Genomic DNA, 15,884 nt, shown 5'->3' with positions numbered 1-15,884 from the left:
TTCTTCTCCCCAAGCAGATTCTGCTCCGGCAGAAGTGACATCGCGAGGGGCAGAATAGGGCTGACTCTTGCTGCTTTTGAAAAAAAATTGCTTTAGGAATGTAAAAACAGTATTGCTGAGATACTAAGATGAAAAATATACCACTAATATAAATAATGTGGAGAAAAATAGCCTTTGTTTCTGAAATATGCATGGCTATAGTATTTAGAGATCTATTTCACCCTAGAGCTCTTGGCTTTTCTTCTATGGGTAATGGATTTGGTTTGTTTAGAAACAAACCAAAAGAAAAGAAAAAGGGTGTGAGGTCTTCCTTGTAATTAATGGATTTGATAATAATCACGTAGAGCGGCGAGTCTTTTAGAGGCTAGTGAAAATCTCCACCCCAGCTCCATTTCTGATTTCGTCTCTTGCCCTAACTGCTGTTACAAATTGCTTACCACAGCAGAGTGCTCCTTGCCCCTGGCATCATGTTGCACAACCCCCCTCTCTGGTGATTTGCAGCAATATTCTAATTAAATTGTTTATTGGTGTTCATGTATTTGTTTGTTTAAAGCTGAATGCTGTGTGAGTTAGATAAATGTCCTTTCAGTGGCTGAAAGAAGTTGTTCAGAGGCAGCAGAGGCTCATTAAAAGGCTATTTAAGAACTTAGAAGTAGCTTTGCTGAACTGTGGATTTCTTTTGATAGAAGAGGCTCCATGGAAAGAGTCACAAGTAGTATTTCAGCCTGATAGTAGATTGGCTCGAGTGAACTAGTTTCTCACACGCTCGTAGCACAGAATTCACTTTTTGCGCAGAACTGTATCTGTTAAGAAGTTCAGATTTTCCTCGTCTTTTTTGTTACGAAGGCACCCTGCAGCCTTTGCGGTCTCTTTCTGCCAACTCCATCCTCCCAAATCCTTCAGCATTTTCTTCGTTTTCTGTGACTTGCTGGCTTTGCCTGACATCTTAATGGAATTTGGCCGTCTACGATCGAACGGGTTATATTTGGTGGTCTCAAGTGGGGACTCTGCCAGGAGACTCACTGAGCCCTTCCTTGCAAAAGATTTTTTTCTTCCTTTTACTTGCCACAGGTAAAATGGTGTACTGATGACTTGGGTAAGTCCCCATCGACTCTACTAGATGTTTGGGGAGCAGCTAGAAAGTAGCAAACAGGGCTTCCTCCTAACACTAGATTCTCATCAAGTTTACCATGTCATTTGAGGTTTGTTGGGCAGCTTGTGTTTTTATATGACTTATTGTTGGGTCTATTTTCCATAATCATTTGGGAAAGCTGATTATTTTTTCCTCCCAGTCCAGGAATAATTGCTCATCCTTTCCCATCACTGAGGCAGCTGGTTGGAAACTGGCAAAGATTTCACAACTTTGCGAAGCTAACTGTATTCTTTCCCTGCCGAGAGCCCTCTAGCACTCTCCTTACCTGTCTTAGAAGAAGAATGCAGCCTGTGTTAACACTCTTCATTTCATTTACCTTTCTGACTCCACCTAACCTAGCACAGTCCAGGATTATTCTTACTCGAGAGTCGTGTGTGACTGGGCTTAATCCTGTGCCCCTTTGTCATCAGGGGATGTCATCTAACTCGTGTGAGATTTTTCCATGTAATCTGTCGGTCTGTTTTCTCAGCGATGCATAGATTTGCACAGGAGCGTAGCTTCTGTGTGAGCACGTAAGGCAAAGTCCCCTGGGCTTTCAGAAATGCTTCCTGCCCAGCGATGCCTGTTAAAGCCCTGATGGATTTTGCCACATTGTGCATTGGCTGTAGAAGGAGCTTCGAGGTATTGTCGTGATTATGAAAAAAATGTGCCTGCAGCATCTAGCCAGAGTTTGTAGTCAGTCAGTGATTCCAAACATGGATTATTGCTCTGTGACCACAGACAACATAGTTACTACTCAGTAATCATAACAGCTAATTATGGTTTCAGTTTTTGCTCCCTCATGGTTGCCTTTCCTGTAATCTCTTAGTACATGGGGTCTGGGTTTTGGGTTTCTTATGTAGAAAGAGTCTCCGAGCATTTTTCTGCATAAAAGTCTGGCCAACTCGTGTCGGCCTCAGATGACCGAGAACCAGTGGGTGTCACGGTACGTCTGCTCTCTGTGCCTCCTCTCTCCTGCGCGCTTTTCTACAATGCTACCGACACACGCACGGTTAGCCTGAGAGTCAGGTATGCCCCTCTGCTCTACCGGCACTCTGATGAGAAAAAAGCTGTCACGTAGAAACAGTTTCACCATGTAGAGGTGGAACGGAGGCAGTTAGGGTAGCCAGCATAGAGCGAAAGCATGGCTGTATACCCAGGCCATTGCAACGGGAGATGACTCGAGTAAAGAGTCATTCCGAGGTGGTTTGGAGCTTTGGGGTTTACCAAACTGAGTTGAGGTATCCCGAGGTGAAAAGGAAGAATGGAAAGCCAGCCGAGCTGTTTACCCCAGGCCCCTTGAGTTGAAAGCCTCGAAAGCGCTCCGCGCATTGGACAAACATCAGCTGCGCCAACTGTGGAGGCTGGCAGTTGTGCCCTGGGCCCTTTGCAACTGCCTTGCACTCCTGTTTTTGGGCTACAAGTGTCTTCATTCACTTGCTGTGTGAATAGATGATCAAGCTCTGGAGCTGTGTTGCTCCAAGCTTAGGAGGGTGGATCTGCATGTTCCTGTTTGGTCAGTCCTAACCTAAGCCATAAATCTTGTGGGTCTTTGAATGCCAGACTGTTTGCTGCTAGTTTCTATGGTAGTGCTGCAATACGCTTTCCAAGCTTATTGGCCAGTGAGCCACAGTGATGTGTGCTGTCCTTTTGCTCAAAGAGGGCACTCTGCGTGATGGTGAAATGCCCACATCCCTCTCTTTTCCCCTGCTCTGTGTGCTGTAAGGCTTCATGCATAGAACAGGAAACAGGAGAGGAGGCACGGTGCTTGCAGCCTGCCAGGCACCCTGCCCCGGGTGTTGTGCGCAGCAGGCAGGATTAGGGAAGCTCGGCTTTAGGAGAGGGAGCTTGAGCGAGGCAGTGAGATTGGGAAGCCCGGCAGTAACTGCTGAGCCAGAAGATAGCTCTTGGTTTTGTTGGTGGTCACTCCTTAAGCAAGCATTTGAGAGATTCAGCAAACTGAGCCTTAGAGTCAAATCTCATTTGCTGAGGACGCTAGAGATGGGCGACAGGATGCTCTTGCTCTCTGTGACCTTGGAGGGCTGGACTGCATGAGGAGTGTGCTCCGGGTGGAAGGAGGCTAACTCATGAAAATCATTCCCATACTGAGGTACCGATCCTTCTGAGAATTGTCCTTGGTGCTCAGCTTCTGGATTGTCCAGATGTTGGCCACGGGTTAAACAGTTTTGGGTGTGTGCACGTGTGTTGTGATGGGGTTTTGTTGTTCCAGTTGGCTTCTGCGGCCTTAGGGCTTGTCTTTTGCTTTTACCTCCTCTTTTCTCCAGTGACTGTGGTTTAGGAATAGACTGGCTAATCTGATGCTTTGATGATGGTCTCCCTGGTCACTCTTGAAGTTATAGTGGCACAAACCACCTGATTTGACCCATCTCCTTGAGAGTCCTTCCTCCCTTTCCTGCTTGTTAGGAAAGGGGCTGGGTGTGGGGGGGCGTGGGTGGGTGTGTGGCATTTGCAGTATAAGCAAGGATAGGTAGGAGCAGAAGCCCAATGCTTGTGATACAATAACCATCTAATTGCCTTCATCAAATCACACAGTTGCTTGTCTTGGCCACAGAGAGGAAAAAAAACCCGTTCTTGTTCCCCTGTGATAATAAGCTGGTCCTGTGTCCTGATGGGAATCCACCTTCAGCAGAGCCCCAGGGCCTGCACAGCTAAATGAGAAGAGTTTTAAGCTTGAAGCCTGGCTCAGCCAGGCTGCTGACTGTTTCACCTGGCAACTAACAGTCCTTGGTTTTGCTGCAGTTTGGCCCTGGGCCCTTTCAGAGGCCTCTGGACACAAGATAAATAATCTCTTCTATTTGTCATAGGCACCTGTACAGCTCCTGGTATGGCTGGCAGTATCTGAGACTCGTGCAATCCTCCAGCGTATGCTGCTGTAAAGCTGAAAGGGGACTTACTCCAGAAGTACAAAGAGCAAGCAGAAATGCATCAAAGGTAACGGCTGTGGTCGTTTCTTTCTGACCAATCCACAACCGATGTATGCTTCAGCTGTATTCATGACTTAATATTTTGGTTGGGCACTTCCAGCTTGCGGTTATGTGACGGGAAGAGAGGAAAAACATAAACTGGGTCTCTAGTGTCAAGGTAAACAGACATCCTCCAGTGCATTTGAGATTTGGCTGTGGGCTGAGCAAGTGTGCCCTGAGTGCTAGACTGGTGGGAAAATATCTTGTGGGAAGAACCTCTGCGGTCCTGTGAACCTAAAGGAAAGTGGGATTAGACTCTGGGGTTGTTCCATGCCTGAGTAATGCCCCAGAAGAAAAGGAAAGCTGGTCCCCGCAGAGTGTAAAATGTGGTGTTAACAATAGGACACTGTGTCCGCGCTACTGTTACAAAAGATTTTAGCTTAGAGACCTGTCAGCATTTAATTACAGTTGACTTTTAAAACAGTCTTTCTTGTAGGGAAAAGAACATTTTATTATTAAATCTGCACTTAACCTTCACAGACGCAGAAATTTTGAATTGGGTTTCAGAGGCAATTAAGCACCTAAATCCCTTTTGAGATGAGATCATGCCAGTTCTTTCCGTAACAAGGGTGCACAGTGTTTATTGCTGCTTTTTGTACAACTGCCATTTATGTTGGGGTTTGGTGGTGGTTTTTTTAGTGGTTGTTTTTTTTTTTAAATTGTTTTCTGGCTCAAATAACTAAAGCTAACCTCTTTTGTTTTATTGGTATAGCCCTGTGACTGTTGCCTTATAATTATAAGGCACCTGGGAGGAATTTAGTCTAACAGTGATCTTCTTTCAACATGTTGTTACATCACCCATGAAAAGATCAGAAAGATAACCCTTTGTCCTTGGTAAATTATAGAAAGTAGAGCAGCATAAGCAAGCTGGAATTACTATTTTGCAAAACAATGTGTGGACTCACTAGGGAGAGGACTGGACGATCTCAAGTAAAACGTGCCACTCAGAGAAAGGAGATGTCCCACTGATGAAGTCTGAGCTTTGGAACAAAAAAGTCCCAGAAACAGACCGGTTCTGAGCATGCCAGCTCTGCGATACAGGGACTTTTTGTTAGAATGACCTGTGTTAAGTAACGGTTTGAAGGTGTCTCAGTCACAGGAGAATATGCAAGGGATGTCTGTGGAAAGCCATCTCAATGCTGTCTGAAAACAAGAGACTCCTAAAATTTCAGAAATGCCTATCATTTGTGGTTATCGGTGGTGCTGGGGTTTTATCCCGTTTGGAAATGAAGTCCCACTTTTTTGGGGAAATAACCTGCACGATTGAAACTGAAGGAGTTGAAGCACCTTGGTATTTCTGAGAGAGCCTCACAAAGCGCGTACCCCTTGGAGGGGTACTCGGAATTAATTCATAGCGCTTGAAAGCGTTGGCTGAAGAAGGGGCCGCTGGATGGTGCTGTTGTCTTGTGGTTGGCCAGTGTAGAAACTGGTTACCTAAGAGGCGTGACCTGTACCGTTAAGGAATTCTGTTAGAGAGCTCATTTTTTTAAAAGGTAAGAGTCTGGGATTCCAGACCGATAAGCATGGTGGTGATGTGTAAAAACATTATATCATTTTATGAGAAATTTACGCCTCCTGGTCAAGAAGGGAAATTTAAAATAGCCTGGCTATAGTCATAAGCATTTGGGAGACTGTATTCATAAAGGCTATAGAATGGTGAGCAAACGAGAGCAACACCGCCGATGTGGATACAAACCCCAAGTCTGAAAGGCACTAGGTAAGGATGTGGTCTAAACAGATGCCTTTGGGCTTTCGTTCAGTTGTAAATTTTTATTTCAAATAAGCTGCTCACCTGAAAATCAAAAGAGTAGTGAAGAAGTTAGAAAGGAAGAAGTCAGAAGTTGTTTTAGGAAGACAGTTTATCCCAGAGAACACGAATGAGCATATGTACCTATGTGCTGTAGGAGGGGGTCTACGCACAGACTTTTCCGGAGGTAAGGAGTAGGAAGTCCAGAAGAAAACCTACGTGTAGGTACAGCTTACTGGTAGTTTCTGAGGTCAAAATAAGCATTTCAGAGAAACGTGGTACCGTGCTCTGTGAAGGCGGGCATGGTCTGACTTGGTTTCCGTTGGCGCCCTGGAGGAGCACAATTTTTAATGTGATTAGTTGCTTTCAGGCACATAATTTGAGATGGCTTAAAGGGTCTGTCTCTTTCTTTCGAAAAGTGAAGAAGGGGAAGACACTTCTTCAAAACCTGTTGATGTTTTTAAAAAAAAAAAAGGGGGGGGGGGCAAATTAAATGTATTGTTTGATTTGACCTTTGGGCTTCCTTGACCTGCAGCAGACCATTTTATGTCACTTTATCTGCCTTTTACCATGCGTTTAAAATAGGGCCATTGCTAGTTGCCTACTTGGTTAGGAGGTTAAAAGGAAAAGTGAAATAGTGTATATGACAAAGTGTATATGTTTAAGGCATGGAGTTCTGTCAGAGGAGGAGATGAGAACTGGACTGCTTTCAAACTCCAGTTTGAATAGACTGTGTGTGACTTCAGAAAGGAACTACTTCTTTGTTCATTTTGTTGTTGTTCTCATAAAAAGAGTACCTATCTCTGTATATGTGCCTACGTACCTGCGTGTGCATGTTTCATCACCACTTCCTGCAAAGTTTTAGGATACTGACAGTTGTGACCTCTGGGTTGTAAAATCTAGTTGCAGAATACGTTGCTTTAAGGACTGGCTTTCCTTTTTTTTTCTATTTTTTTATTTTTTTTGCCCACCAGTTTGGACTAACTACTTGCAAATTATTCGAATCCAAAGAACGTTTGTGAAAGCCGGGAAGACAGAGGGTTAAGTGTTATACTGCAGGAATCTGGGGCTAGCTCTTTGCCTGAGGTGGAGTGCTTCAGATACAGTTATGCTTCCAGCGCTTTGTTTTCTCGGCCACAGCTGTCAAGGATGTCATATGTGGCTGTTTAGGCCCCTGTCATTCAGCAAAGAGCTAACTCTGCCTTTTCAGCGCACAGTCTTGGCATACCTCGTTAAAAATTCCTGACCGACTGCTCGAAGCTTTCCTTGTTCATGTCTGTGCAAAGATTTAGGAAAGCTATTAGGAGCTAGCGATAGCCAGAGGGCTGATAATATAGCTGGAAGTAAATGATTAGGTGGTGCAAGGTGTCACGCTCCTTGTGCTTTTTAGGCTGCGGTGCCAGCTATTTTGCCTGCTTGGTGGTGTTGGTACAAAAGGTGGCTTACTCCTCTGCGAGAGCGCTGTGTTTAGTGGTACAAACAGTACGGTTTTGTTACTCGTCGACTAGTTGTGTTTTCTCTGTTCTCAAATGAGAAACTCTGGCTACGTGTGTTTTTGTCACTGCCTTCCGTGACCTTGCGAATAAAGTCAGCATGTCTAACTACAAGAGAGAGTGCCTTAAAGTTGCTGTGGGAACAAGTTTGAAATACGGTGTGTTCAGAGTGGCAGCGGGATAAAAAAGATTCTGCTCAGCCAAGCAGAAATGCTGATTTCACGTCAGGGTGGGATCAGCTATATAGCGATGAGCTCAGTCTGTCTTCTAGTGACGGAATTTCAAGTTGTCTCTCGTTTAGTTAGTGCCCAAAAGATAACACTGAGAAAGTAAACCTGTTTTCCATGCCCAGCTCCTTTTCTTTCTCAGCCAGAGTGCATCATGATTTGCTGGTCGTGGGCAACGCAGGGAGGGTATCCATACGACACGGCTTCCCAAAGCCTCTTGGGTTGCTGGCTAGAGGGAGCTGTGTGGGTGACCAGATGCTGCTGGAAGAGCGGTGAGGAATTGAAAGAGGATGTGGGTCATTTTTTTTTTTTTTTTTTTTTAAATTCTTGATCACACATAGGTTATGGCAACAATGCCACTGGAAAAGGAGGCAGCGCTTCAGGTTTAGTCGTGCCCTGTGCTTATTATAGTTCTGTTGTGGGATTCCAACAGCTTGCCAACTGCGAGGGCCTGTCGTTACACAGTCATCCCAGCAGCGGAGCAATCTGCCTCGTGGGTGGGAAGAGCCACTTGACAGCTGCCCGGAGTCACTGGGTGGGAAGAGCTGATGCACAGACAAATGACATGCTAATCCCGAGTAGGGAAAGGCCTGCGATGCCAGCCGCACAGGACAAGGATTGTTGCCAGGCAGGTGTCGGCAGATGTCGTGGCCACCCAGAAAAGGCGTTCCTCCGCTTGTGCCAGCGCTGGCCTTGCTCTCCCAAATCGGTAGACGCTTGGGCAAAGCGTGAATAGAAGAAATATAGCTGGGTGTCTAACTCGGCTATGCCTAGGTGCATATGAGGGTCGTTGGGAAGGTTAACGCAGGCGTTTCTGCAGTGTAAGCTGCACGTAGGAAAATTCTTCTGCCCAACTTCCTGCTTTCCTGCTGAGCTTTGACTGCAAGAATAGCGAAGAGAAAGCATGAGAAAGCTCTCCAGGGAATGAGCAGCAGGATGGGCTTGGGAAGGACAAAGCACTATGCTGAAGCTTGCTTTTCAGCAGCCGGTATCTTCTAATTGCAGCCCAAAATGTAGAGAAAGAATTTAAAAATACAGCGGTGAAAGTGACTTTCAGTGCTGATGGCTAATTTTGCTTTCTGTTTTTAACTCGGCCCAGAGTTAACTTTGAGTTTACTTACACGATGAAGACATCATAACTGCTGTTTTTGAGAATCAGACTGGCATTTAGATCCAAGCCTAAGTCTATTTACGTAAGCGTGATGCAGAGTATTCTTACTAAACTGTTAGAATTTCCTGGTAATTGTGGTGTTTAATTTACAGCCAATTGCATTTAAGAATGACCTCTTTCTAATGTGGTATTTAGTGAGTCTATTTTAGTAGATAAACTCCCCAACTTAGCAGTATGAATTTTGTCTTCCTTGCGTATTATTCCAAAACCCCATTAAAACAGAAATAGAAGTATATCTTAATGTGATAATTTTGATTTATTAACTTGAGGTGGGTATAAACTCTTCCTGTCTGAATGTTGATAATGTTTATCATTAAACGGAGATGCTGGCACGTACGTAGAGGAGGCCTAGGATCTGTAATAAATACAAAACCTGTAAATATTTAAGGCCTGTGACATCCAATCCAACCTTTCACACATCCCTTAGTACTGTTAAGTTGAAAATATCTTAAAGCAGATCCAGGAAAACAGCTTAAAACAAATCTGGGAAACTCCATTACTTAGGGAAAATGCAGATGAGGTTTTACAATGACCCAAACCATCTCGGCGTTAGCTATGACCTTCCATCTGTTAGCACAGGCTTCAGGGAGAAGCCCCTCCAGTGCCGGCGAGCAGAGCAGCCTTGGCCCCGCCGGGCCCTGGCCCCCGCCGGGCCCTGGCCCCCGCCCAGCCCGGCCTCCCCCGCCTCAAACCCGGCCTGGGCCCCGGCGCTGGCCGTGGTGCTGAAGGGCAGCGCCGGCAGCCCCCCCGAGGGGACGGGGACAGCCTTCTGCTACTGGGAGAAACTGGGAGGCCAGAAAGCCATCATCAGATAGCCTGTCCGCAGCACGGCTATCCCTCCGTCTTTCTGGTGACGTGTCTTCAAGTCCCAGATTTGTGTTGGGAATACCCTTTCCTTCTGCCCGAGGCGCCTTTGTCTAGCAGGTGGTAGGTCCTTGAAGAGAGGTTTCAAATGGGGCACGGTTTATGAAGAAGTGATGCAGTCCTGCTGGGTCTCATTCAAACATGCGGAAGGTTTGGAACATAGCTGAAGTTTGTTCTCACAGTTTAGAAAAATGGTTATCTGAAAGATCTTTTGAGCGGATGTGCAATCGCTTGCTTGCATGGAAAGTGTGTCTCTTGAGTTGTTTTGGGCGTTTAGAGTGAAGTCTTCTAATGGCAGGAAGGATGCAGCCAACATAGCCTTAGCACTGGGACTGCATTTCTATCCTTGATTTTTTGCCTGTTTGCAGTGGTGAAGAAAATTAATCTTGTTTCTGTGTATGTATTGGTTTGAATGACTGAACGTGTGCAGGTTGAGTGTTACGCAGAATGGAAAGTGAGGGGTTACTAACACAGTAAAAGCAAGTATTCCCAGGGCTTAGGATTCCACATCTGTAGACTGTGGTCGTGCAGGCTTAGCTAGCAGTACCAACAGCAGATTTTGGATTCTTCATCCTTTGTCTTCTTCCAGTGAGTCAGCATCTATTTCTGTGTAAAAAATCAAAACATGAAACACCTTAAAAGGGCTGATCTCTGCAACAATAAACAAGTAAAAGGAAAAACTGAATCCTTGCTCCAGTAAAAAATCAAAGCCAAATTGAGTTTCCAAGGAACACCATTTCGTGGTGTTCTTGATAACAGTAATAACAATAAAGGTCACGAGAGCTCTGTCATCCTGAGACGTGACGTTGCTTGCTTAGAAAAGTGGACCCTGCTGAGACTCAGATCAGGTATGTCTGATAACGGAGATGGAACAGCTGTGTTTATTTCTGGAATGTGTCAGCGAACCTGTTTCTGGTCCTCGCTCTTCTATACCGGTCAGGTATTTGTTTATGTGGCCTGAAACTCAGTGACTTCTCCTGTAAAATGGAGTTAATGTCTCTGAACACTTAGTACCTTTCCTTCCCCTTTTGTGTGCTGATGGCATGAGATCTTAGTAAGAAAGATGGAAGAGGAATGGGATATTCCTGACCTAAGACTATACCGTTGCCAGAAAGGACAGTTTGACGCTGACCCTGGTGGCACGTTCTTGCCGTGCGGGGGAGCAGGGTAAATTGGGACTAAGCCTCAGAGGTCTTGTTCCTTTTCTTCCTGCCCTCTGTCTCCTTTAGAGACGTTATCTTTCTTGGTAGGTGACCAAATCTGAGGTGCAGTACATCTTTGGATGCATTGCTTTAGAGGGCACTTTGTTACCTTACAAGGAATTAAATTGTAAATATTGGTGTTGTAGAATATAGTTTTGGGAGGACGTTACATATTGTGAAATATCACAGTGATGCAATGGACGTAGAAATCTAGCAAACTATTTGTAAGATGGTCAGAAGTATGGTTTTTGCTTTGCGTGCTAATCCATACTGAAGAAAACAAAAGAAATCAACAATCTCATCGATAGCCTTACACTGTGAAGAAAGCGTGCGTTGAAAAAACTAGATGGTTAAGCACGTACCCGTGCCTGGGTATTTTGTATATTTGGGCCCTTCTGTTTTAAAATATTAGAAGCTAATTTGAAAATTAATTGAGAGCACTACATTTTGATTGGAAATATAGACGATATATATCGAAGGCAGTGGTCTTTTCAAGCAAGTAAAATTAAATAATAGCAGGAAACCTGAATATAGCAGCACAACCTGTTATTACAAAACCTTTACTTCTCCTGTTGGAAATCAGAAAATTACTAATGGTGTGTAAATTGGAAAAGGTCTTAAGTTTAGAAATTTGATTTCAGATTATTTGGGTTGTTCTCGGTTTGCCTCTTTGAATTTTTGATTCAACTGGCTGCGCAGCCAAAAATGTATCATACGATAGGTTTTGTTATCTCTGTCCTCAGCAGGCTCAGCATGTTCAAGTGCAATAAAACTCTTTTCTGCTAATAAAGGTAATTCCTCCTTAGCGAAAGAATAGCTGAAAATTAGCTGAGGATATTGATGAATATTTGTCGGTTGTTTGTGATAATGTTATAAAGTATGTCATACTCACATGACTGTAACACAGTTTTGGTCCCTGCAGCTACACCCTCTAATATATCACGCTGTAAGCCAGGGTGATAAAGGCTATAGGTTGGTGACTGGTACCCTGCGGGTTATCTGTGCGCTGGGCTGGAACTGCGGCCAGGTCGTGCTCCGCAGATGCCACTTCCACTGTCACTTTTTATAGTGGGTCCGCAGTGTAATTGCTGTTTTGCCTGCAGCTGTTAAGATATGGGCGACGTAACTCTGGATGGGGGCAAATGTTTCATCTTACTCGCTGTATCTGCTCTCTGTTACCTATTCACTGAGAAAGACCACGTGGACTTTTGAAAAGCCACTACAGGATACGCAACTTGGTATTTTTCTTTTCTGCCTCGTACTGCAGATGGATCTTATTGGTGTTATTGACAGGATGCTGGGGCAGAAAACGAAAGTCCTGCTTTTTCATGTCCTCTGCACAGTGATGGTAGAAGCTTTAAAGCACTCGGAGTTGGAGGAGAAGTTACAGTCTTCTAGGGTTGAAAAACTGTTTTCCTCTTTGCTCCATTAAGTCACCATTAATTTAATAATTGGGAAAGGAACGGAGCGGTGAGTGATTTGGTGTTTACTGACAAGGACTGCATCAGATGCTGCGTATCACTTTGTGTTTATTGTTAAATTTCCTGTTCTGGAGCTATATGCGTGATGTCTGTTACGGCGTGATGAGTGATTAAATAGGAACAACCTGTCAACAAGACTCAGTGGTGTTTTCTTAGGGAGGAGATTAAGATCAGAAGAGCAGGACAGACAAAAGCAGAACAGAATAGCTCTGGAGACAAGATACGGCGGATGAGAACGTCTTGCTGTAGTACCGGATGGAGTATACAGGTGTGGCCATATGAAGGACACAGGAAAAGGTTCAACCCTGAAAAGAATCATCAGGTTTTCCTTCCAGATCGTGCCTGCCCAGGGTAGGCAGAGGAGAAGTCAGTAAAAGAGAGGCCAGATGTATAGCGGGCCCTTAAAGAATAAGGGAGAACACTGCTGGCTTATGAAACCAAAGTTCAGGATCTCTCCTGGAACCTGCAGGAGAGATACGGGGACCGCTTCTGTAAGCAGGGACTCGTGCAAGGATTATGAAGAACATGGTTCAGTTGCCAAGGAGAGGGAATATGCTGCTTAGCAGTTGATGGGACTTTACCAGCAAAGGTTAGAAAACTGCAAGATCTGGATACTTGCGTAGTTTTAGGCACTTCTCCATATAAAGCCAAAGACAGGCTGTTGTTGTAACATTTCAGGAATGCTTGGTCACAGAATAAGTGTGGATGCTAAGCATTACTTAAGCATTATACCTGCCTGACTGATTTGGTAGGAAATGCCTGAATTGTTCTGCTTGCTGTTAGAATCCAGCCTATTTTGGGAGACGGGCTAAAGCTGAGTCAGCAGCTATGACAACCATAGCAGTTTGGGACTTAACTGGAGGAATTTGTATAGCTGCAGCACAATCCTCTGTATAGGATTGTGACGCCGGTGCTATGCCGTTGTATGTAGGAGAAGACATATGAAGTCTCTTTTCCTGAAGTCCACGGGAGCTGTGTTCGGTGCTATTTCCTAACACGGCACCTTCGGCAGCAATCAAAGAGACTGCGTTTCGTTGGTGATCAAAACTGCCTCTGGCGAAATTTAGCTACCTGAGGAGCAGAGTGACTCACGGTTTATGACATTGGGTAATGACACCGAGCGCATTCAGAGCGACTCAAAGGAAAATAGGGCTGCCACATTGTAAATCTTGCTTCCTGTTTTTGCCTGAAGTTTTGAGAGAGATCCTCCCTCAGACTTAACTAAAACCTACTTCTCTTTTAAGTTGGTCGATGGCACAAGGTGGGAAATGGACGTGCAGAAGGATGATGGGGAAAAAGAGGATCCTTTCAAAGAGCTGTCCAGATTTGTTTTCGACTTCAAAAGAAGTCCGATTAGGTTCAGGTGACTTTATAGTATGTGGGAGAAGATATCTACAGTTCTTGAGCCTGCAGGACTAATATCCTCTAAGGTGCATGGGCTCGCTGTTGGGAGCTCACGGGACGGTTGCAGTCTTCCCGTTGGGGCACACTGCAGCATGATCAAGTGACTGACTGAGCTCCGTCTCCCTAAAAAGAAAGAATCACCCCTCCCTTACTTCAGTTCCTTTCAAACGTGTTTTGTTTTTTTTTTTTTAACTGCCACTTTTCATGCTTGTACAGCTCTGCTAGTATTATAGATTAGTTGTGCTGTGTTCATGCTAACAATTTGCGGAAGGGCTTGACACTTGAATCCTCCCTACACCTGTGGCAGGGATGCTGATGGCGAGTAATGTGCCAATAGCTACTGATTTTAGTGCGACGGCTGAATAGAGGTGGCGGTGTAGTTTTTATCACGTTATCTAGGGACGGGACAGATTATTTATGTTTTCCTGTAGTACTTTGGGGGTCTTTGTTTGAACATGTTTTCTTTATGACTCCGAGAAGCTCTTCTGAATCCAAATCTAAAGGTTTTAGATCTCCCATTTACACGTGTATTTAGACAAAGGCATGGAGCGAGCCCATTTAGATTTTACTTTGTGTGGTTGCCGTGTAGAGTTTCTATTCTGACTGCTCAGATTTGCAAACGGTATTGCATGGCTGTCCTAGGTGAAATTTTATGGGTTGCACCACTCGTGACACGTTCTCGCTGCTTCCTGGTATTCAATAAAACCACTGGACTTGAAATAAATAATGTTCAACTGCTCTAATTTTAGCATAAAATTAAGATAACTCGTTGACTCGCGTTATTCTTCCAAAGAGGGTCACATTACCCAAGAAACCAGCAGGACTCTTAGATGTGTTTTGTTGGAGAGTGTTCGCACAATATCCTCTATAAACTGTTGTCTGTTGCTATGATACAATCAGAGAAGATCAAATAGTGGATAAACATTGCGTAAGTCATCAAAGAGATCAAATAACATATACAGGTAAGGGATGGAGGTAATTGTGTCGTTGGTAGAGATCTGAGGAGGGGTAGAGATCAGAGACTGGAGAACAGTCTCAGAAATGCTATGTGCTAGGGAGCATAAATGGAGGTAGATCAAGAACGTTGGCGGCGGCGAAGAGGATGACATAGCATTAAAGCCTCGTCAGCAGGAAGGAACGGACATCCCAGTTAAAAAACTGGCAAAAGTTGTTGTAGGAATCTCCATGTATGGCACGGTTTTTTGATCCTGTGCTGTCTTAGAAGGATTTCTTTTTCTTCCCACCCTAAGGAGTCTGTAGAGCTTCCTCAGGAAATATTCCTAACAAAATATTTATGGGAGGTTTTTGTTGTTGTTTTTTTTTTTTTTTACTTTTGAATAATTTTTCTTACTTGATTCCATCTTGTTGTTTAGTTAGAAGCTGCTTCTTTTTAAAAAGATGACCACTCTCTTTGCGATGACTGCTTTTTATAATGTGAATTTTTCACTGTACGAGAGCAGCCAGGTAACAAATAGAGTTGTCTTTGCTTCCCAAATCACCCCAGACTCCTGACAGTTGTTTGTTTCTTTCATGTATTTATGCAGATTTATTACGTCCATTCTTGTCTTCCCTTAGCAGAAGAGATCAAACAGAAGATAAACCACTCATGCCTGCAGCAGCGCTCCCTGGTTGCCTAACTGCCTATTCTTCTTCCAGACGCACCTTAGTCCATCCCACGCTGGGGAAAGTGCTTTGGTAAATAGATTAGCTTTGTTCTGTGTTCTCAGGGTCAACAAACGGGGAGTCTGGCGGCTTGACAGAAGAGGGAGGATTTTCCAGCAAGCCTCTAAATCATAACTGAAAATGCCTCGCCACTCAAACTCAAGTAAGAGGGAGTAATCTGAACTCTTAGGCTGATTAGGAAGAAGAGGCTTTGGTAGGTTTTTCCAACTTAATGCTTGTCTGAGTTAGCAAAGAATTTCAAGGGACTTCAGGAGAATTTAATTCCCTGACTTAGTTTACTGAGTGCAACCTCAGACTCAGAGATAATGCTTACTAAATTGAGTTAAATTTCACTGCTTCTCAATACAAGGAGGAGGAGAAAGATCCCGTTAACAAGAACTGCAGAGGCCGTTTTAGAGCTCTTGTTTCTGATGACCTTTTAATAATGCACAGCAGGACTGAAAGTAGCAGTGGTCAAGTTCCTTGGCTTCAGAAAAATGAAACCTATTTGCTGAAG

General features: G+C 44.4%; 1 protein-coding gene across 4 annotated transcripts in view; it reads left to right on the top strand.

Annotated features, from left to right (window-relative positions):
- SLC4A4 (solute carrier family 4 member 4) overlaps nt 1–15,884 on the top strand; it is a 215,976-nt gene that overhangs the window by 6,863 nt on the left and 193,229 nt on the right. For all 4 annotated transcript variants that reach the window (XM_075750848.1, XM_075750852.1, XM_075750850.1 and 1 more), the window contains exon 2: nt 3,958–4,084. In XM_075750848.1, the coding sequence (XP_075606963.1) occupies nt 4,074–4,084 (11 nt within the window). In that variant the 5' untranslated portion in view covers nt 3,958–4,073. The remainder of the gene's footprint in view (nt 1–3,957; nt 4,085–15,884) is intronic.

The sequence above is a fragment of the Balearica regulorum genome, chromosome 4 (genome assembly GCF_011004875.1).
Source record: "Balearica regulorum gibbericeps isolate bBalReg1 chromosome 4, bBalReg1.pri, whole genome shotgun sequence".
Classification (NCBI taxonomy): Eukaryota; Metazoa; Chordata; class Aves; order Gruiformes; family Gruidae; genus Balearica; species Balearica regulorum.
The sequence above is the reverse complement of the archived record's forward strand: the minus strand, read 5'-3'. Positions and strand labels throughout refer to the sequence as shown.